This window comes from Cygnus atratus, chromosome 4 (assembly GCF_013377495.2).
Source record: "Cygnus atratus isolate AKBS03 ecotype Queensland, Australia chromosome 4, CAtr_DNAZoo_HiC_assembly, whole genome shotgun sequence".
NCBI classification, from domain to species: Eukaryota; Metazoa; Chordata; class Aves; order Anseriformes; family Anatidae; genus Cygnus; species Cygnus atratus.
The window spans coordinates 20,681,679-20,704,410 of record NC_066365.1 but is presented as its reverse complement, the minus strand read 5'-3'; the positions used below and the strand labels follow the sequence as shown (position 1 = coordinate 20,704,410).

Below are 22,732 nucleotides of genomic sequence, written 5' to 3'. Positions count from 1 at the left end.
TTGTAGTCCTCACAAGTTACCTGAGCTCACTTCCACTGTCAATGCACTTTCAGTTAAAGTCTAGAAGATCTGCTGTAGAAGACCCTTGCTCAGCCAAGATAGCCTTCTGCCCTGCTTGCTTGGCTTCTCACGTTTTGGAAGTGCCTGCTCCAGTGCTCTTAAGAGGTGGTACTTAAAGTGACCAGCAGCAATGGGCCCCAATACCTTCAAAAACAGAATCCAAGGGGACCTTACTAATTAGTTAACAGGAGGTTTAGCCATCTGTCAACAGAACAAAACCTTTCTAGTTTCCAAAAGGTTGGGGAGGGGTTCTTTTAGTTCCTCAACTCCTCAGCTGCAGGTTTGGGTATTCTTCCTTTGGGCGTTCTTCCAAAGACCTACTGCTGTCTGCCCCTGACTCTCCCCCACCCATTCAAGAGAATAAGCTAAGGTGACTACTTCTTGTACTACTGCTTGTTATCTAAAAGATATGGACAGTCCTTCAAGCAAGTTATAGACTACATCTATGTCCTGGCTGTTCTGATAAACAGCTTCTACAGAAAGCTTTTTTTGATAGGATGTGTCAAGAACAGGCCTTAGATGCAGCTCTCAAGCATCTTTTAGCCTTTTTTCCCATTGAGACATGCGGTAAAGTATCACGTTCTACAATTCTCATCATGCTCAACAATTACCTTAAGGGAGGCTATAGCAAGGTGGTGGCTGGTCTCTTCTCCCAAGCACTAAGTAGAAAGACAAGAAGTTGGAACAGGCTGCCTAGGGAAGTAGAGTCATTATCTCTAGATAGTGAGAAGTCTTCATATCATATCAAGGCCAGATGCACAGTGTGGGGGGAAGAAATATACACAGAGGAACAATAACGACCCATAAGCAGTAAGACCAATAAAGCTACAGCTTACCATCATAAATATTGTCTGAGGGAAAGAACACCAGACTGTACTGACAAAAATAGATTTTTTATGCTATTACATAGCAGAATCCCTTTCTTACAGATGTTGAAGAAAAACTTGCACATAAATATCAGATCAAAGCAGAAAGTTACCTTCTAAACAAAGCATCAAGCAGCAGCATTGATCCTGTGCTAGGTAATATGGTTGTAGCAATGGAGTTTTACAGCTTGTTAAAACTACCATATTATATTTCTACTTGCTAGTCAGCAGCATCTTTCCTTGATTAAATAAAGACTTCAATGAGTTGAAATGCAGAAATATTTATTTTGGTTTCCTTCATTGGTTTTGAAAATTGTTTTGGTTTTATAAAACATAGAAATAGCCAACACTAAGCAAACATTTGAATTCCAATGTAATAAACTACTGCTCTAACAGTTGACTTGGATTTGTGTACCTTAATTGCACACATGTATGAAATTATGCTACAGAGTAGTGCATTACAATCACACAAATCTTAGTGCAAACCTTGTTGTGCTTGTATTTTACATATATCCATGTTTTCAAAAAACAGCAATGAATGCTAATGCAAAACCAACTCTTAAGAATAGCAAGAGACTTATGCCATAATAAGGCTTATTTCTGCTGATTTCTGAAACAGAAGGTAAATAGTTTTGTAGTTTATCTGGGAATTAGTTTCTCATCCCTGAACAAATACCTATACAGTGCCAACAGTTCTGTCGACATATCTGAATGCTTCCAATTACTGCAAAGCATCAGGCAAAAAACATTCTACCTGACCTATTTTGCTATTCAGTGAAAAATACTCAGTGGCTCATACACAGAGCACAGAAAACAGAGGTTATGGCAGAAGCTATTCTGCTTACAGGGGACCTGGCACTTTTTAAAATGCATTTTAAATACACGTTCATTACAAGGAAACAAGTGGCTAGTACAGGTGCAATGTTTACCTGCCTGTCAGCATAGCCTAGCCTCCTGAATGGTTTTTGTTTCTGGATCTCTAGTGTTCTTGCCAGAGTTTGGGTCTGTTCTCTTACAGGACTGGCACCACTCTGGAATTACATGAATGTAGCAGAGGCTACAACTTGCCAAATTTACTGCATCTACACTGCTAGTGCAGAACCACCAAATCCAGACTTACTCTGAACCTGTATTAATCAGTCTCCTTTGGGTGGAGTTCTGACTTCTACCTTACAAAAGTAAGCCTCAGAACTGGCTGTAGACAGAAGTGAAGAAACTCAGAACTCAAATACCTTGCCCAAATTAATATTAGGACCAATGCAAGATGTGATACCAGCTATACAACTGTAAGGGTTTTTTTTTTTGAATAGATTAGTGTAGTCCTTCTGAGGATGCAAGATACTTAGAGGCATTTCAAACCTGCCAAATCCCTTTTGGAATTGACAACTGCAAAATATACTGCAGACAGCAAACATGCTGGCAATAAGAAAACCTTAGCTCCTTGTTTAAGGAGAGTCCATTTTTGGCCGATGAAGTCTTAAATAACTTATATATAGTTACCATTTATAATTAAGGCTCTTTTTGGAAATTGTAGGTCACCATAAAAACAGTATGCAACACGACTTGACAGTAAGGCAGTGTTCCATTTCTTCAGTGTTCCTATGGCAAGTACCCATTTTTGTACAAGTTAATGATTGCACAGTTTCCTTCCCTATATTTGCTGTAGTCAAATTACAGATACGAAGGCTAACAGTAGACAGACGTGTGACACTTTCCTCAATCCACTCAGTTACATTTTGGTATTAGCATAGAGTTCATCTATCTGTGACTGGAAATACTTTCGTAGTTCCGGTCTCTTCGCCTTCAGTGTTGGTGTCAGCAGGCCATTTTCAATAGAAAACATTTCAGTGTGCATGATGATGTCTTTAACCTGGAAGAGAAAAAGATAATAGCCAAGCTACATTCCTTGGAATACACAAGGCTATTAACAAAAAAATCTAAATATAACAAAGCCCACCACTTTTTAAAAGCGCAGATACAAATTAAAACCAGTTCCTGGATACTAAGATCGTTATTGAGATGTTTAAAGAATTAGGTGTCCAGTTGTAGTTTGTATCTTACCTGTTCAAACGATTTCAAACCAGATTCTTTACCAATCCTCACCATATCTTCCAGAATGTGTTTTTTGACATCCTGTGGATACAAAAACACACTGTTTAGCATGAAAGAGTTGATGCAGAACAGCTAACTGTTTAATTAGGTATCACTCACCTTGTTTTTGCAGAGCTCTTCATATGAGCCTTCAAATCCTCTTTTCTTGGCCCATTTGCGCAGAGTCTCAGGGTCAGGTACCACAACAGCTATTAAGAAGGCCTAAAATGAAATTTGAAGGATTTTGTTTGTATTTTGAATACAAGGCAACACTAGTTCCTACATGCTTCCTACTAGTCAGTATCTGGTTTTGGGTGGCAGTTCTGATTCTACTGTAAAATCAGCGCCTTTCTGCTGCTTTAAGACAGGAGCGTGGTTCATAAGCCTGCTCATAAAAGAATCTCTTGAAATACTCTTCAATTTACATTTACAAAAACCTGAACATCTTGGCAGGTACATTGTTTCCATGCATGCTGTTAGCAGTTTATTTACCATGCTTAAAAATCAAGTTAATCCAGCTCTATTACGTGGTCTGAAACCAGATCCAGAAGCATGTTATAACTGGTGGAATCTGAAGTGGATTCAAAACTAAAATGTCTTAACACTAAACAGACACTGGAACAGGTTGCCCAGAGAAGCCACGGATACACCCCATCTCTGACAGTGCTAAAGACAGGTTGGATGGGGCTTTGAACAACCTGATCTAGTGAAAGATGTCCCCAACCCATGGCAGGGGGATTGGACTAGGTGATCCTTAAAGATTCCTCCCAGCTCAAACCATTTTGATTCTACAAGATGTGTCAAGACTTCAGACGCAAAGTTAGGGATAGGGAAGAATGAGGAAAGAATTCTCTACCTTTTTTTTTAATTACCCAAAGAACGCCTACCTGCAAGCTCTCTCCATGGACAAACACTTGAGCAAGTGCTTCACTTCTCAGGTACACATTTTCAATCTTCTCTGGTGCTATGTACTCTCCCTGGGCTAGTTTAAATATGTGTTTTTTCCGGTCAATGATCTTCAATGTACCATTCTGTTGACAGAAATAATTTCGCACTCACAAGAGGCAGTTCAAGTGATAATCAGTCTACACAGCTTAAGTGTATCACAGCAAGTCACATAATGCACCAAAATTAAGTGTATGAACAACAGTTTGCTTCCATGCATTTCTGCTTCAGAAATAACTCTGCACCCTTCGTTAAGCTTTCAACGGACCAGAAGCACTACTGCCTAAGTTCTGGTTTAATATGATCTTAAGTTTTGTGCATGATCCAAGACAGTTTGATATAAATTAGATTTTTTGATATAACTTAGATTTTCGCAATACAGTAAGATACTGCTAGGGCACTGTCAAGCTAATGTTGAAAAAACATGCTCTGCACCCATCTAACCTGAACTAAGGACAGCCTCAGAATTTATACTGCCTTTTCTTTTTAGCCCCAGGCATACAGATTTGTATATACAATTCTTCTTCCCCCTCTTAAAGTTACTTGTCTTTCACCTAATTCATGTTTAATACCAAGTGTTTTTTTCTTTTAAAAAAACTGCTAATAGCTACAGAAGTACGTTTCAGATATCTATGTTAACTTACTGGTAACCATTTCCCAATATCTCCTGTATGAAGCCAGCCATCTTTGTCTATAGCTTCTGCTGTTTTTTCTGGATCTTTCAAATAGCCATGGAATACATTTGGCCCTTTCACACACACCTGAAAAATAGTGATTTATTAGTGTGTATTAACTTGCTATTAACTTGCCTTCATAGCAGCAGTCACTTTTTGCAAGGAACGCTTTCTCCAAAAGCTCTCAATGACCACCACTACAAAGACAAGACATGTTGGTAGAAAAAAATCTATTCATTGAGGTTCTCTTTAAGACTTCACATTTTCCACTGGTATAAAACGTAATAAAAAGCAGTCACATGCATTTGTTTCAGTTCAAATGCAGTATTCCTGCTTGCTATTTGAATAATCTGAATTTATCACAAGCTATCAGAAGCTTATCTTTATCTGAAGAAATTCATGTCTCATCTGGCAATTACCTCTCAGTTTGGGAATATGTTAGTTTTAGGTTTGGTAAACAGAGACATCACAAAAAAATAGTTACGAGTCTGACCCTACAAGCCACTACACCAATTAGTGCAATGTCTCAATAAAACAGAACATAGAGCAACTAGTCAGGAACGAGTGTCCAGAGGTGATCCAAGACTTAAGTATTTTCTTCTCAATAGTCAAAGTTGTAGAAGTGTTTGTTGATTCTTGTGGGGGATAGAGGAGCTCTTGTTATTTAAGGACCAGCAGGACAATAAAATACCTCCTTAGAAAAGAGAATAGAGGGGTAAGCAAGATAAACAAGACTGAAGCAAAACTCAGAGGTCCCCAGTGTACACAAATGTTGGGGATCAGGTGTCCAAAGAATCTGAAGGCTCTATACTAGAATCCTCAGAAACAAAGAATTCAGAGCATCACACCCACTCGAGTGGCTTGGCCTGAGTGCTTCACATGAGACAATAAGAAGTGGTCTGGACAATGGTATCAGGACTCTAGAGTAAGTCTAGAAGAATGGGTAGAGAATCTAGTTTTAAGTTAGTCAAATCAATAATAAATACTAATAGGGACTGAATTACCTAGAATAGGGACTAATAACCTAGACTAACATGGTTGACCCAGTTAGATAACCACAGGTTAATTATTTTAATCTATTAATTATTTTCTATTATAGAGTGGGCAAGGAACTGGCTAAAGAATTTGTAGACACTGATAGCAATTCTCAGACTATAGGAAGCTACTAATACAGTTCAGAGGCCAATTCTTAGAAAAATTAATTCCAAGCCTTTTCAGTGTTTACCTTAAGATGAAATATAGACATGTAGGTGAACTACTGTACAATGAACAGATGTCATCAATATAAGAGAGGTCAAAGTATTAGTAGGGGTTGATAGCCTTGAAGGGACAGTGCCAAACTCATGACCAAACCGAGGCCATGCTTTAAGACCTCAGTCATTTCTGCTACAGAAGAGCTTATCTGGAAGGACGTATAGAGAACTCTGCATGTCCTAGTTAAGTCAAAGGCTGATTGATCAAACTTTTCATGGCTCCTATAATTACTGGATAAGAGTAGGTGACAGCTTTTCCCAGTAGAGACAAACCATTTATCTATATCCTGCTAACTGGCACTAAGACCTCATTTGCATATAAACATATATAACTCTACTTGCAAGTTTATCTTTTTTGAACATGGATAACTGGCAAGAGCGAAAAGAAAGGCTGACAGAGCTGAGAATAACAGAAGCTTATTCTCAGAAAGGAAGACTGGGAGTGCTGAATCCAGCTGAAGATAAAAGCTAAAGAACAGACAGACAAGGAAGAAGATGATCTATTTCAGGCAAAGCAACTTTCCAGCTATGGGCATCAGTACTGTGAAACAAGTTACATCATTTGATAAATCCAGAAGAATTTGACTGAGGAAGTTAAAACTGAGATTAAGATGATACCCGGTAATTTTAAAGGGACTACCATATTTATGTAAGTCCCAACTCACTCCTAATTCAGCAAAGTTTCACAGCAAGTGCAAGAGAAGCATTACAAGATTTTAAGACTTGTTAACTGTTTCTCATTATGACAATATATACCCAGTTCCCCTAGCAACCAAACTTTAAAAGCATATTTAAAGACAAGACGAGTTTGAAGGAAACTAGAGATCAGGTCATGTGCACAACATGGAAGAATCTTGACACTGCTCTTCCCTTAAGCATTTCTAGTAAATGTAGCCCAGGGATTTTTCTCCAGCAAATAACCAAAATTATGTACTGTTTGCAGTCACAAACCAGTTGCTTGCTTAAGCTACACTCCCCCTGCCTTATCCAAGTAAGCTTGACATTTTGAAGTTACTCACCTCACCCTCTCCTTTGGCAGCCAAATAATTCATTTCTTGTACATCAACAAGCTTTATGATATTGCATGACATTGGTGCTCCAACATGACCTATTAAACAGAAATGCTTCAGTAGCCTGAATGGGTTTAATCAGGGTTTTAAAGTAATAAGCTGTCTAAATACTAGAGTAATGGAAGAGATGGAACATCAATTTCTGGCAACATATCACATCAATACCATTATACTGATAGCTTTAGTTTGTCGGGACTGAAACATTCAGTTCAGATATCCCTTGAACTTTAAGTGAACCATCTATTCAGGCTTGCTATCCTTTTAGTATAATCAGGATCTTTACTCCGTGGACATATTAAAGTAGCAAGAGTCTTACTGTAATTGCAAGTATCAGTGTTACAATTACAGAGCTAGAGATGAAATGGCCAACAAATGCAGACTGTTCCAAATACAGAAATGCCACTTACATTTCTAGCACTGTTACATTTCTAGCACTGTTTATACAGATGTCTATTCTGTAAGACTAGAAGTTTTAGTATGACTCTCTCCTACACCTACTTGAACTACAAGGGCAAAGTCTGTTAACAACTTCACTCACTGAATATTCCTACCTTTTTAGGGGTACGAACTCCACAAGATCCTTTGAAAGCTTTATTACTTGACTTGAAAACTAAAATCTAATTCTTTACAACAGGTGTTAACAGGCTAAATAACATGACTGGGGCTTCTATAGCAACCTGAAGTTTAACAGACAAGCAGACCATTAAACACTGTACCTGCTGTCCAGTCACCAGGCATTGACAGTGAGCATCCAGCTGTGCATTCAGTCTGTCCATAACCTTCATAGAACTAGGAAGTAAAACCAAGAGCTTAAGATTCTTGCTTTTTCAAAGTTTCTTCATTAAGAAGAAAATTTTGCTTCTTTTTCTAATCCTGTTTAAATGAGTTTAGCATAATCCTCAGCATCTTTTTAAAAGTTAAGTTTTACTGCAATAAACACTTTCAAGTAATGATACTCCACCATCAGTTAATATTTACTCAAGATTTCTATTTCACATGCTGTGTGACACCTGTCTAGATCAGAATGTTACCCCTATTCTTAAGTCAGAAGGCAATACAGTACAACAAGAAGCTAAGAACAGATGCACTAGAAATGACATCATGCATGTTGCTAAAGGACAGGTTTGTCCAAGACAACCAGGAATGGAATCCCTGTATCTCACCCCAGCTCTGTGGTTCTTGCATACAAGACAGAACTACCTCTTCTGTTTAGAGCTCATCGCTCTACTAGCATACCACCGAAGGTATTCAAGTCACAGAAAACGTCACAGGTTTTAGTGTTTCCATGTTTTCTATCCTTGAAATCTATTTTACATTTGTTCCATCAGAACATCTTATTCAGATTTTATCTCAAGTAGCATATACTTTGCTCAAAACTGCTTCTGCCTTCAAAGTTTCAGTCTGATTCTACCTAGTCTTATCTTCAAACCAATGCTACACCATGTTGATGAGATACTCTATAGTAGTTATGAATGTTTCTGTAGGCAAGGCAAGTCCCAGAAACTTAATCCAAGAACATTAATCACTGAATATAGTTGCCACTAAGAAAGTTTTTCCCTTAGGAAGGCTTAGATGGTTGTTGAAATTACCATAGAGACTTTGGATGAATACAGAAGGCTTGGAGGTCTGAGAGAAACTCTGGAAAGGGATATGTACTTGTACAGCTTCGAAGAAAGAATGCTAACAAGTTATCTATATAATCAGACCACTAGAAGTATTCTTCTATTAAAGCTTAAATCAGGTACTAAAATCTTTATGGTTTTGGATCAAGAGCAACTCACCTGACAGCCAAGAGCTGTCCTCAGGAAGGTCAATACACTTGCAGATACAGGTGCTGCTCCCGTGACCATCAGCCTTACTCTTCCTCCCAAACTTGCCTACAACAGACACAAGATACTGTGGACACCAAAAGCATTTTAGAGAGATTTCCAGAGTCTCTCTCTCTTCTACCCTCAGCCACTATCTGCTTATATATGCAACCCACAAATGTTAGAAGCTGAAGTTCAGTCTCCTATGGCAAGTTGTCCTTCATGGAAGGTTTTAGTGTTTTAATCTCTTTAATGGCTAGAAGAAACTTTATCTCAGATACACAGCATCTACAAAGGCTATACTTTTGTGCCACTGAAATGCAGACTCAGCCAGAGGTCTCAAGAACTTTACTTGTTGCCCTGCAGCGAGAGTTTTTACTTTTAACCTGACTTCTATTGGTTTCTCATATATCCTGAATGCTATAAAAGCAGCCACAGGAGGGTGTTGTGCAACCAGAATTCAGGCCACTGCAAACCACCAAACATAATAGGGGGCATGTTTGCTAGTTACCAACAGTGAGGAAACAGTAAGGGCTACATGTAGCACTGGGCAACATTCAGCATCCCTCCTTCAGAAGGAGGGTGTTTTGCTTTCAAAGTAGCAAAACACTTTTAGAGGAACTTCCCTAATGTAGTTACCTGATACCACCAGAACAGGGAGAATTGAGAAGTGTAGTAGGAAAAGTTTTGAATTTTACTCTGAGTAACCAGATGGTCTTTAATGAGTGATAAACACCATACCAGATTATAACCATCCATATCACATTCAGCAATTGCAAACTGATGCCTATAAACCACAAAAACAAAATGTATATATATAGTGATGCTTCACATTTCCAGTATTTGAAAACACATTATACTGCTGTTCTGTAACTAAGCAAGCACATTTGGAATTTTTCCAAAAATAATCAAAAAATGATGCAATATATATAACACAAAGACAAAGAATTTCAAGCATACCTGTATTTTGCGGAAGATGACTTTATCCCAAAAACTGTTGTTTCTAATTATACCACTTCTAAGTTCTGCTTCTTTCCTCTTGGAAGCAAAATCTAGCATCCACCTCTTTAATGATGTATCTGCCTGCCCAAAAATCTATTAAGGAAGATGATTTACAGTTAGTAGTTTCAAACTGTCATTTACTTTTTTTTTTACAGTAGCATGCATAGAGACTTACAGTGAAAAACAAGCAAGTCAGACACCTACTGGTAAGCACAATAATTCAGGTAAGAAACATTTCTTGATTTGGCCTCTTTACCTCTTGTATAGACCAAAAACTAGTGCTTAATCCTTTCATCCTTTCTTCCCATCCAAATGGGGACAACTTTTTAACGTATAGTTTCTTCATATAAGTATGTATAAAAATTGATGTTTGCTCGCTTTTCTATTCCAGTTTGGTTAAAATATGAGTTAAGCATAATCTTCAGTATATTCTAAAGTACATATCACCATAACATGTAAAGTAATACAAATCAATAAAACCAGTGTTTTCTAAGATGCTATTTGGTATTTCTGAAGGGGTCTGTAATGTGTCTTATATAAGCTTGCTTTTTAGATCACTTTTTAAGGTCTCCTTCTGGTTGTTCCCAGGAAGCCACATAGACTTAACAGAACCACAGAATAGTATATTCCCTTGGAGGAAGACAGACCCAGCAGCACTTCAGCATTATGGGGCTCACCACCCCAATTTCCCACTTGGAATTTCACATGCCAGATTACTACATGGCCGTGAGGTTGAAACTGCCACAGAAATGAAATGGTCATGGCACTAGGAACAAGTAGTAAGAGATCATGAAAGGAGAATGGAATTCTAAGCTTCGGCCCTGTTTCTAGAATTCCAGTACAGATCTACATTCTTCTGTCATGTTCTAAGTTTTAAGCACTACAGGCAATTGGCCTCAGTATTTCCTCCCCTCCAAATGGAGTTGCTGTGGCCAAACAATGTTGCATTACTTGTTGCTCCTCAAGTCTCATGAGAGGAGTACTGTCCTGACTGAGGCAACATAGACAGGTCTGCCATTTCTTTAGCAGCCAGACTGCATCTTGTATCCTTCAACTTCTCTGGCTATATTCTCATAGGGGTCAGCTATTTGTATTAAAAACAATGATTTAATATCTTCCATAAAAAGGCCAAGAAAGAATCTACTTCTGAATACCCATCTCAGATGACCCTGAGAAAGCTAGTAGCAAGCACAGGAGAGAATAGGGTTACTGACACACCCTCTCTCCAGGGCTTCAGACTGGCTGGTTTGTAGTTCTTCCTGCTAGAACATGCTGGCTGCTGTGTAGGAAACTTATACTTGTCCATGCAAACACAGGCAGACACCTGACCTTGATTTGCAAATCCCCGTCCATGAGTCAGATGCTAAAAATGTGGCATGCGGACACTAAGCCTCATGTTCATGGTGCAGGCTGGACTTGAAAAAAACTTACTCTTTCGCTTTGAGCAAGTTCATAATGCTGGAGAGAACCAAGACTTCTAGTCAGACTATTCTGTGCAAGTACTGGCTGTCTGAAAACTCTTTAATACAACCAGTACTAACTACTCCCTGTAGCCACTTTTAGAGAGATGCAGCAATTTATTGGCACAGATTTAACATCAGACCACAACAGTTACTTCTGCCTTATCAGACTTCAGGAAGTCTTTCAAAGCTCCTCACAGGTTTAGTCTCAGCTTTAGACTTACCTTGTCAAACATTCTGTTCAGCAGTCGCGGTACTACAGGAAATACAGTTGGCTGTAGTGTTTTTAGGTCATCCATAAGTAGTCTGATATCCCCTTGAAAGAATCCTATCCGAGCTCCATGGCACAGAATCACACACTGTTAGAAAATAGCAAAGTGTCTGAAGACACAGCATGTATAAAGCATAGCAGGACATGTTTGTTGTATGTGGGGCAAAGACCGACAGAAATACTGTACGAGAGTCCCTAACCAAAGGAGCAGTTGGTCAAATAAGATAGAGCTCAGTGGTAGCAAAATATTGAAGTACTCTATTTTAATTATCTAACAAGCTTAAATACTAGAACTTTGTTCCCTGCTATAGACTAGGAAATTCTGCATTTGAAGTCAGCATATACCATGTACTGATCCAGCAGGGATTTCTGCTGTGTGCTACTTGTTTTATTCTCTTGCACTCTGCTTTTCCTTACTGTTTCCCAACAAGATTGATGCAAGCAAGGATTTGTTGTCAGGTGATCAGGATGCTCTCTGGAAGATTCTAGCATAGCCACTGCTTATTTCTGTACCACTTCAGACCTATACTGTGGAAGGCAGACAATCCTGCAGTGTTTTATGTTCTCCATTAGTCTAGAAGCTCTACCCACCACACCTATACACCCTCTTTATTGATTCTTTTTAATAGCATCCCTACTTTTCTGTGTTTCTCTGTACCCACTAGTTTTTATTTCTTCCCCCTTTCCCTGCACACCACCTCCTTCAAGCCTAAGGAGCCCCATAAATCTCGGGGTACATCTACTTTCTTCATAATCTACAATTACATACATACATAAGCATATATATTTACACATACCATGTAGACGTATAGACCTAACTCCTTCAGTAGAAAGCTCAGGACTCCTAACTGAAACTGTGGGACAGCTTCCAGCCCTATGCATCTTTTCACACTTGCATGGAGGCTGTTATTCCCTTGTATGTTGAATCTGGTTGTGTCCCAATTCATGTTTTCTATCTCACCTAAAGGAGATGAGTTAAACAACAAGTACAAGACAGCCGTGCCTCTACTATACATATAACTAGAATGATGCTATTTCCTCAAACATCTTGTGTATCACCTGCTAAGGACCTTTCAGCCCATAATTAAGACTACTGGTATTAAAGACAGCCCAGAGCTCCCTCATCCTCTAAAAAGGAGGCTCCAGATTTTGCTCTACAGAAAAAAAGCTATCCAAATTAATGTAGTTTAATGACAAATTCTGCAGTTAAAAGCCATTTTCATTTCCCCTGGAAGAAAACTGCATTTAAACAAAATCCACCCCCTCCCCCCAGAGGTTTCTTGAAAGCAATAGTAAATATAACCAACTTAAAAATAGTTTTAAGTGAGCAGATGACCACATTACACAATAAATCTTTATTATCGCTTTTACAGACTAAAGAAGGGCATGGACTTTTAGTACTACACTTAGAGGGAATTTCTAGGCAATAAATATACTGAAGGATTGTGTCCTGTTCTACTAAACCAGTTTCTTATTAATCCTAGCCCTAAGGTTAATGTTTAGGCATGAAAATTAGTTGTCTAGTACTCACTGTTGTGGGATGCTTTCTTGAACCTTACCTCAAGCTTTTATATATGTGTATAAAACAAATACTGTTTATCAGTGGGATTCAGGAATCACGTGTTCTGTAAGAAAATGCAATAGTTTTGAAGAACATGCCTACCTCAACGATTCTCTCAAACATATGGGCCAATGGCAGGAATGATATCAGAACATCCTCAGGGGTAGGTATAAATGTTTTCTGAAAGTGTTAAGCAAAATAGAGGAAGAGTTATTTTAAGCTAAACTATACAAAGAGATATCAGAACTCTAGAGCACAGCCCTCACTTCAGCTTTGTTTGAAACACAGCTGCATTGTCTTTCACTCATTAACAGGACTATTAGAAATCATTGCTGTGAGCACACTGCAGAAATTGTGATCTTTTGTAACAGCCACGTACAGTAACTGATTATTACAGCTTATTATACGATTACAAATAGAAGCAAGTTGAGAGAAGCCACGTGAAGTTCCAATACACATAACGCAGAGGATGGTGTGGAGATTGTAGTAGTATGTCTTAGGGGTTAAAAATACAGACATTCATTGTAGGTCAGAAAGTTCGTTTACCCAATTTAACATAAGGTCAATATCAAAGTACTTCACATGATCTAATCATGAGACCAGTTGCTTAATTTAGAAACAATTCTATATGCAGGGTACTTGGCAAAGTAGGTATGTCAGAACTCTTGCATGAGAATTCTGCTTTTCTCCACGCATGCCAAACTTTTGACACATCCACACAAGTACAGTTACAAGTTCCCAAACTGTGCTGGACCAATGATTGTTAATATAGCAGTATCAGCTTGGCAGGAGTGGGCAGGGGGAAGACGACGACAAACACCCAGCATCACCCAAAAACACCTACCAATATCCCCAAAACATCCAACAGATCTGCATTAATATCAGTACTGTGTTGCTATTCTATTTCTGGTCCACAAGTTACATGCAAAGAGATTAAGGAGAAACTGACACAAGAAACAACTAAGATAAATGCAACCAAATCTATTCCTTATAGCTTTATCTACTCTTGCATAGAAATCAAATCAGAAAAAAATATTAAGTTTAACATGAATTACATGATAGCCTACAAAGTAAAGAAAGGCACCTTAGGTATATGTTGACTCCTAAACTAGTAATTTGACAGCAGTCTGCCCACACATTTTCAATTGCTGAAATCTCGCTTATTTTAGACTTAATATAGTAAGATCCATTTTCACTCCTGAGGTACTCCCCTTCATGCAAATAAACCTACAACATCAACCTTGAAGTTTACCTCTGTAGTTTTCAGAAAAGCCGAAGCATTGCTGACTATATTTCCATGACTGAGCATAGCTCCTTTAGGGTTTCCTAAGGAAGAAGCACATCAAGATGCAACAGTGAAATTCCTCAATCCTTTAAGTCCCCAAGCAAAGGTAGTTACACTAATAGCATTTCAGTCAAACCCTTCTTAGATGTTAAGATATAATGAAGGGTATTAAAGGCAGAGACGTGGCTGACATTTAAGAAAACTTACCAGCTAAAGTACTAAGTTTGTGTGGAAGCCTTCAAGTTTATTAAGTACAGCAACTCCTCTAGAAACAGATTTTTCTTGGATAAGCTTCTCATTCAAAAGTCAGTATTTCTACGAAGATGCAGCTATCAAACTCAGACAACTTTTCTCTCAGAGCTTCTTTAGAAGTATAATTAACAACATTGTACTCTTCCCTTTTACTCCCTACCAATGTTGGTTGTCATATGCTTGACATTTGTCAGTTACCTAGGCAGTTGGCTTTCTGTTTTGGTCCTACAGCAAGGATAACCTGCATAAGAGCTAAGAAGCAAGTCCTGCTAGGACAAAAACAGAACTGAAAGTCAGAAGTCAGAGCCAGAACTGTTATTATAATGGAAGCACAAATTCAGTACCTATTTCCAAGCCCCAAAACGTAAGGCCCCTAACCCCCCTTTACTGCAGCTCTGTATTAGTCAACAGGAAAAGTCAGTGAGCCTTACCATAAAACCTCCCTAGATACTACTTGCCAAAAAGATGCTGCAGTAGGGGAGAGTCTTGGAAGAGACAGTAGGAGTTCTTCTGAATTAGTTTTGCACACACAGGATAATAAATTCTGCATAATGTAGTGAGATGTACCTGTCGTTCCACTGGTGAAACAGATGACTGCTAGATCTTCTGGCTTCGGAGGCTATGAGAATTAAGAAAGCATTAGTATAGATCTCTAGAAAAAAAGTTACCTGGATAAAACACTGAAATACCAGTGCTACTTTTGAACTGTGGGAGATCGGAAGATTTCCAAGTTTGATCTATGGAATAATTCAGATTAGATCACTTGAATTCATACTTACCATAGGTTTTTGCCTGTGTGCTCTTCCTAGTTCCTACAGGAAATGAAGAAAGGAGAGACTCGAGTCAGAGCATATTACTTTGCTTTAATTTTCTAGACACCTTACCAAACATTATAATATTCCATCCTTTAGAATGTTAAGAATGCCTGTTAAGGCTTTTGCAAGTTACAGAAGTATAAAATATCTTTAACAAAGGCTCTGAAGGACATTTAGAGGGTCTAGTATTTTCTACAAATACAAGAGCGATACCTAAAATTCTTTTCCACTAGTAAATCAGAAGTCAAATCATAAGACAAGCTCAAGGTTAAGCAGTCTACTAACAAGCCACAGCAGACAATCAATCCAACAGCACATGCAGATGTGTCACTGACAACTGCTGACCAGGTGGAGCAGTACTCATGTCAGGAAGCACCCTGCATCTACATCGCCGCTTTGAGAAGGAAGACTGAAGTTTCCCCATGCAGACTCATTGGTGGTTTGTAGTCCTTTTAATACTGATGAATGGAGTGCATGGAATTCTCTCCACTAGAACCTCTTCTTCCTCATTACATTTACTCATGCCTGAACATTAGTGATGCCATAGATCTTTAGGCTGAAGGGAATAGATATCAAGATCTCTTTACCATCAGTGATATAATGATTAATATGAAATAGTTGAAAGCTCATGTTCAATACTGATGAGCTCAGAAGTTTCAAATCAAGACTTATTCCTGTCACATCTATTTAAGACTAAAAGCAGCTACAGTTGTTTTGTTTAAGGGCTTCAGGAAGTTAAAAGTGAACCTTTTGTTAAATAGAGGTTTGCCCTTTTAGGGCAGGTACATCATCCTCATCATTGCCTTTAAGTTCCAAGTACACGGGAGTATTCAAGAGCCTTTGCGTACAGATAATCTTTACATCTTTAGATAACCCATAAACAAAGAAGTTTAGGGAAAAAGGAACATCTGTAAACAGTTAATCTGTAAGTTTGCCTTTTTGAAACAGTGCCATTACATCAAGAAAATTGCCAGTATATTATTGTCTACTCAAAACCGCATCTGCATTCCAAGTGCCATGAGCAGTTCAATACAGCCTGTTCTGAGTAAGACCTAGTATTTACTTAATACACAGCTAAGATCCCTACACAGTTCTGTTGATCTAGGAGAGAAGGCCAACATCTCTTCCTCTCAAATAGCCATTTATTCGCAGCTAATCAGCTCTAAATCATCACAGCATAAGTACAGACACTAAGCATCAGAAACCAAGATAAATATCTGGTCACATAGAGCACAGGAAACAGTAAGTTCATGCCAGAAACCTAGAAAACCAGCTTGAAATAATCATTCTAATCTAAGCTTCTAAACAGCTCAGAGTTCTCTTTGAGACCAAAAGCTCTTACCCCTTAAAAAGATTAAGGCTTATTCTTGTTCACTGAGACACTGTTAGAAATATTCAAGTTTGTCCTACTTTTGAGACTTAGAGAAAGGAGCACTCATTACTACATTAATCCCAACATCAAGTGTTGTTGGGACAGTAGCATGGTAAAGACCTAACACAGTACTAGAAGTAGCTACTTAAGCATATCTGCTGTAAGTATTTACCCTTTTTTTTTCCCCCTGTAGCTAGAAGACCCAGTGGACAGTACCTAATAAAAACTAGAGTTCAACTCATAGAAGGAAGCTGATTTTAGTGTACCATCATATTCCTGCAGGTTTTTTCCTTATTTAACCCAGCCCTTTTGTCAGTCAGCTATATCACTGTACAAGCCACTTACTCTGCATAATGTCTGTAGCCCCATTTCAACCTGGCAACCTTGCTGAGGCTAGTTAGCTATGATACAGTTAACTGTGTTGTAAAGGATAACATGCGGGCAATTTTGCATCTTTACCAGAAGGTGGCTCTATTAACATAGCAGGTAAGACTGCTATGAGAACAAGTTCAGTGAAATTGTGTTCTTTTTTAATTACTAGTTACCACACACCTCTGCACAAGACAAGCACAATTACTGGGAGATACGCAGGTCCTAATAAGCCAAGCCTTTACCAGCACTACAGCTGGAACCAGGCTAAACCCCATTTCATAATATCACAGTTAAGATACAGTTTATGCAATTTGTACTTGGGACAAATTTCTCCAAATAACAAGATTACAAAATAACTTGCACAAGAGATCCAAGCAGAAAGAGTGACTACAAGCAAAAGGACTAAGACTAAGATTAAGAGGCTAAAGTCATGTTCTCAGAAAAGTTCTCAGAAAAAGATTGTCTATTCACTGTACTGTATTCTGAAGTATTATTCACTGCATATAACTATAAGCCTTGTCCATATGAAACAGTAAGATAATGTTCAGATCTGATGTTACACCTGTACTATGTTTTTCCATCATCTTGATGTACATTTTTAGATCTTGCACGTTGTAAAATGCCACTAGCAAGTTGATTTGTTTTTGTATGAACTTCAACCCAAGAGACAGGTATTTTGAAACTAATCTACCACACTGTTCAGTCCTGAAATCTGTGCAATAGACACTACCTTGTTCTTCCACAAGTAAATGAGATGAAAGCAGAAAAGATTAAACATACTTACTTCTATTTCTTTCATGCTGAAGATTTCCACCCCACACTTCTTGCCACGTTCTACAAGATCTGTGCCAAAAGGTTCCATGATAATAATGGTGTTGAGGATTGGAGTTTCCCCCTTTTCCACACTAGTTAGCAGAAGTTTGGCCTTGTCAGGTGTGTCACAGAAAACCAGTGATAAGTCAGCTGATGAAAGAGAACAACATTATCAATGCAACAAGTTTGGACTACCAAGTTCTGAAGTGTGAATGTAAAGGAAAACATCTGAAGGCAGGTACAGTTCTGTCCTCAGTCAGCTCTGCCATCATATATTCAGTTGCTGAACTACTGAAAATGCCCTACCTTTGTTCACAATGTATGTAATTGCTTCAGTTCCCAGTGTATCATAGAGTGGCACCACTACCATGGAGTATGTATAGCATCCCTGTTCGATGATCACCCACTGCACAAAGAAAAGAGATGCAAGTCACTGTGTTTACTTAAAACAGACCTTCGAGAAGTAATCCCAATGTGAGCCTAATAAGGACACTATTAGGACAGAGCTCATTTGGACAAATCTTAATGAAAAGGTCTCCTTACTAATTTCTGTTATGTTTACCTTGAAAGCCTATTTTTAATTGGTCAGAGGAAGAAAAAAATCAGTAAGGAGGTAACTATGAGAAAGCACCCAATCCAATAAAATTCAACTGTCCTTAGAGTAATTTTAAATAGTTTTAGAAGAAGTCAGTATACATTATCTATCTCCTTAACCTACCTATTAAGGGAAAGAGGCTTTGAGTAAGAGTTGAATAGGAGTACAATACCGTTTCTCATCTTTAGGTCATCACAGAAGCCATTGAAGCTTTCAATATTTTATATCATCGTAGTATGAATCAATGAAGGACTTGCACGTCTTGACACTAATATATATTTATATATTGTATAAATAACATCTCTACAGTCTGTTCTCACCTCTATATTACCCACATCTCATCAGGGCCAGACATGCAACATACAGTTACCACAGAATTCAGAGTTCTCTGGAAAGCCAGCTTCATGAAGTTTGTCATCATGTCTCAAGACTAACTACTCCCCTTTAATTGGGTTTAATCTGAAGATGCAGTTGAATGCGTACCAATTCTGTGTTTTCACAGAAGAGGACATCCTTGCAAGCTGCAATTAAGAGGATTCATCTGCTAAGAAGTATAGTAATCAAACTGCTGCAGTCTTATTTTGTGATATTATCTGATAATTCTTTACAGCAAGACAGATTTCATCTGAAGTACTGTCGAGGTAAGAGCCACACAATTCTTTTTCTGTAGAGTAGCTATTGGGAATGGTTTGTAAACAACTAGCTACACCAAAATATAGAGTTGCATGCAACTCCTTAAGTGTGAGCCTCTAGGCAAGTGAGGCAGCCAGCGGAACTGAACAACTCCGTTTTTGCTCTCAAGAGTGACAAAAACTCAGATAGAACCTTTAGCTAGTTCCAGTTAGCTAAATAAAACATGCATCTTTAAAAGTTAAAGAAACTTACAATTCAACAAGGATCTCATTAATAAAGAGTGTTTTCCTTTACTATTTCCCCCCACCCCAACTCTATCATGTTTTCCAGTGTTTTTGCAGGACACTGGCCAGTTGCCTCACCCCTGTAATGAGGGCAAGTTTAAGCATCATTCAGCTGATTATTCCATAGGAGACCTAACATAGAAACTATGCTGAAGTTGCTAAATCTCAGTTTTATGAGCTGTTATTATGGGCAAGTTTCCTAAATTAAGTTTTCTACTGATTGAGAGTCTTTAACAGAGGAAATTTTTCTAACGGCACTTATACAACATGCCTGGTGTTTCTCTCTTACGCCAAAAGAAGTCATCTTATAAAGTCTAGTACAACACTAGTGAACAGGGAACTTACTGGTATAGCTAGTGTCTGCACGAAAGTCTAAGCATGCATACCTACACCAGCTGTAACAGGGTCCACTGAGGATTTTTTCCCATAGACAGCATCCACCTATACATCTAACAAGAATGGGGCACCTGCATTGCTGTTCAGCAGCTTCAAGTTTAGGACTTGTTTTATTGGAGGTAAGTCTATTACAGTAGATTAGAGTTTAGAGTAGACTTCAGAAGCTGCAGACAACTGAGCTTCCCATTACAGCCTCCAACTATTCTTGCATACTGACTGGTGTATTGACAGTCAGTTTCTGGACCAGAGACATTTTTCTTCATTTTTAAATACTGCTTTAAATTGAGATGCTAGACACAAATAGCAAAACTCAACACTGGAGTCCTCTCTCTAAACCCAAGCAAGCAGCTAGTACTGAATAGAGGCAGCAGTCTGAAAGTCTCAATTTTTCTCATGTGGCTATGATCTATTAAGGGAAAGTGCATATTTCACTGTGCTTTTCCCCCTCAACTTAAAACACAACTTCCCTACTTGTAGAAGGGATCTATTTTTCAGTTACTCAGAGGGGAAAGTAGTTTTTATTAACCAAAAGTTTATTTTTCTAGTGAACGTTTAAGTAACTTGCTAGGATTTTCCCCCTCAGGGGATTTTCCCAGCAGTTCCCCAGACTGACAAATGGGAATCACTGACAAAAACTCACATAATCTCCTGTCTGGATTAGTGATTGTATTTTGGATGTCACAACACTCATCCAGTAGTTCTCAGTAGGGAAAATCCCAGAATTAAAGTTGTTGGCTTAAACAGGTCTTTCCAGCTCATTTGATCCAGCTCAAAGCCTGCTGGAATGAAGCAATTCCAGCACATTTTGGTTTTGTGGTCCATAAGCAGACCATGCTGCCATGCCCTCCTTCAGAAAATCCACTGACCTAACAGTCAAAGGTTCTATCTTCCAAATCAACAAAAACCTTGGAAAAGAGATGGCCAGTTTCTTTGCACTCAGAGGTCTACCTAACTAACATCTGGCTTTTTTTTTTTTTATTTGTTTCCACTTGATGTTACAAGTGCACTCATTTAACAGCTTCCCAATTGGAGACATCCCAGCCTCCTTATAACAAAAAACTGTAGCTGTTAGGACCAGAATTCCAGCAGGAGAATCCAAGCAAGTTACCAGATTTAAGAATCTGGAAAGTGTTTCTTGTACAATGCTAGAGTTAGGTTTTCTGTTAGGAAAGGAGAAAGTTGGGGGGTATAAAGTCACTTTTTTAAATGATAGAAGGAAAGGCTTAGTGACAAACTGGAAATCAGAAAAGATCCAACAGCAGAGTGTTGTCCAGGACCACAGAGACAGTGGTACAGCTTCTAGCCATGTCAACACAAAAGGCAGCTCTAAGGGATGGAATCCAGCTGCCAGAGTTTAATCAAGAGAGACAGCATATTTTAGACACAAGTTAAGAATCATCCTCTTGTCTTGATACAGGCTTGGATTAAACTACCTTAACACAGCAAGCACCAGCTGAAGTTCTAAGCACAAACAAGTTAGAGAAGTTGACCCCTATTAACTAGATTTAATAAACAAAGTCAGAATATGCAAACATTTACTCAACAGTTCATACTACTTTTAGTAACAGCAGTCTAGAATCACCCCTGGATTAAGATGGATAGACACCAGCTAATCAAAACATCCCCACAGTTGCCTAAGGTCTGTGACATTTTGCATTGTCAGATGATCTTCAGTTGTATCACTTTTAGTCTTTCTGCCTCCTTGTTAAGTTAAGGAATTTTCCATTTTTGCCTTTATCAGGAGATTTTGCCACCCAGCATCTTGGTGTCCAGGGCCTCTTTCACAAAGAGAATTCTATCACCTTTAGCCATCTTTTACTTGTCCAAATATTTCATCATTAAAGGTCTTAAGTTTTAAAAGGTTTAAATATCTTGCAACTTCCAAATACTTGGAGTCACCTAGGACTCCATTATCACTTTAAGGGAAAGCAAATGGTGATAACATTAAATCAAATAAGCACTATGTTAGCTTCCCATTACATAGGCCTATGAACTATTTGCTATGAACTAGAAAGAGGAGAAAAGTTACTTTGGATTCCCTGATCCCGAGCATAAAAGACTAACAGTTGCGTCAGCTATCAGTTTTGGCTCTTAGCTCTAGATGCCATGTCTATAGCTTGTGGGTCTACAGTGTCAGCTATGAGCCCTTTCCCAACTCCAAAAACACTGATAGTAGGGAAGCTCGGTACGCTGCCAAAAAAACAATAGATTTAGGAGAGTGGGCCATTTCAGTAACAGCCAGATCACTAACAAACACTGTCAATCAAATTACCTCAGGTCTGTTTTGTGCAAAGATCCCTATGTATTGGATTTGAGATGGTTTACAGCCTCGGTGGAGTAATGCAGAGCCCACGTATTCTGCTCTGTCTGAAACCTGAGGGAAAATAAAGAGAAGCCAAATGAAAAAATGAGACAAGCTTAACAGTACAAACCACGTAGAACATTTTCCTTTAAGTCTTACAAGAATAAGAACTAACGTGAAGTAGACAGTGGTTTTCTAGGCTATTTTGGATGTCCTCTGACCTCGATAAACTAGAGACTGAATATAGACACCATACTTGCACACAAAACACAGAAGAGTACTTAACAGTTAAAGTCCAGCTGGATTAAGTCTAAGTTTAGATTTAATGCTCACATGCAGAAGATGCTATTTTGTTGCGTTTGTATTAACCCCCAGAAGCGACCCTGGAGTGAGCCAGCTTTATACTTCTCAATGACAAACATTACATATGCCATCCTTCTGCTTCTTTCAGAAGACTACTGAACTACTGAATTCCCGGTGCCTACAAGAATACCATTCTACTTTTCAAGAAGTAGAAAAATAAAGGAGACAAAACAGTTCAATAAATAAAGC

At 38.5% G+C, this 22,732-nt stretch overlaps 1 protein-coding gene across 2 annotated transcripts in view; it reads right to left on the bottom strand.

The window, feature by feature from the left end:
* Positions 1-1,191: 1,191 nt before the first annotated feature.
* ACSL1 (acyl-CoA synthetase long chain family member 1) overlaps positions 1,192-22,732 on the bottom strand; it is a 38,312-nt gene continuing 16,771 nt past the window's right edge. For both annotated transcript variants that reach the window (XM_035557883.2, XM_035557884.2), the window contains 17 exons: positions 22,151-22,252; positions 18,277-18,376; positions 17,942-18,120; positions 15,378-15,410; positions 15,166-15,217; positions 14,314-14,387; positions 13,164-13,241; positions 11,454-11,588; positions 9,728-9,862; positions 8,741-8,836; positions 7,676-7,748; positions 6,909-6,997; positions 4,607-4,723; positions 3,905-4,048; positions 3,138-3,239; positions 2,988-3,059; positions 1,192-2,796 (listed from right to left, as the gene is read on the bottom strand). In XM_035557883.2, coding sequence (XP_035413776.1) covers positions 2,656-2,796; positions 2,988-3,059; positions 3,138-3,239; positions 3,905-4,048; positions 4,607-4,723; positions 6,909-6,997; positions 7,676-7,748; positions 8,741-8,836; positions 9,728-9,862; positions 11,454-11,588; positions 13,164-13,241; positions 14,314-14,387; positions 15,166-15,217; positions 15,378-15,410; positions 17,942-18,120; positions 18,277-18,376; positions 22,151-22,252 — 1,722 coding nt within the window. In that variant the 3' untranslated portion in view covers positions 1,192-2,655. The remainder of the gene's footprint in view (positions 2,797-2,987; positions 3,060-3,137; positions 3,240-3,904; positions 4,049-4,606; positions 4,724-6,908; positions 6,998-7,675; positions 7,749-8,740; positions 8,837-9,727; positions 9,863-11,453; positions 11,589-13,163; positions 13,242-14,313; positions 14,388-15,165; positions 15,218-15,377; positions 15,411-17,941; positions 18,121-18,276; positions 18,377-22,150; positions 22,253-22,732) is intronic.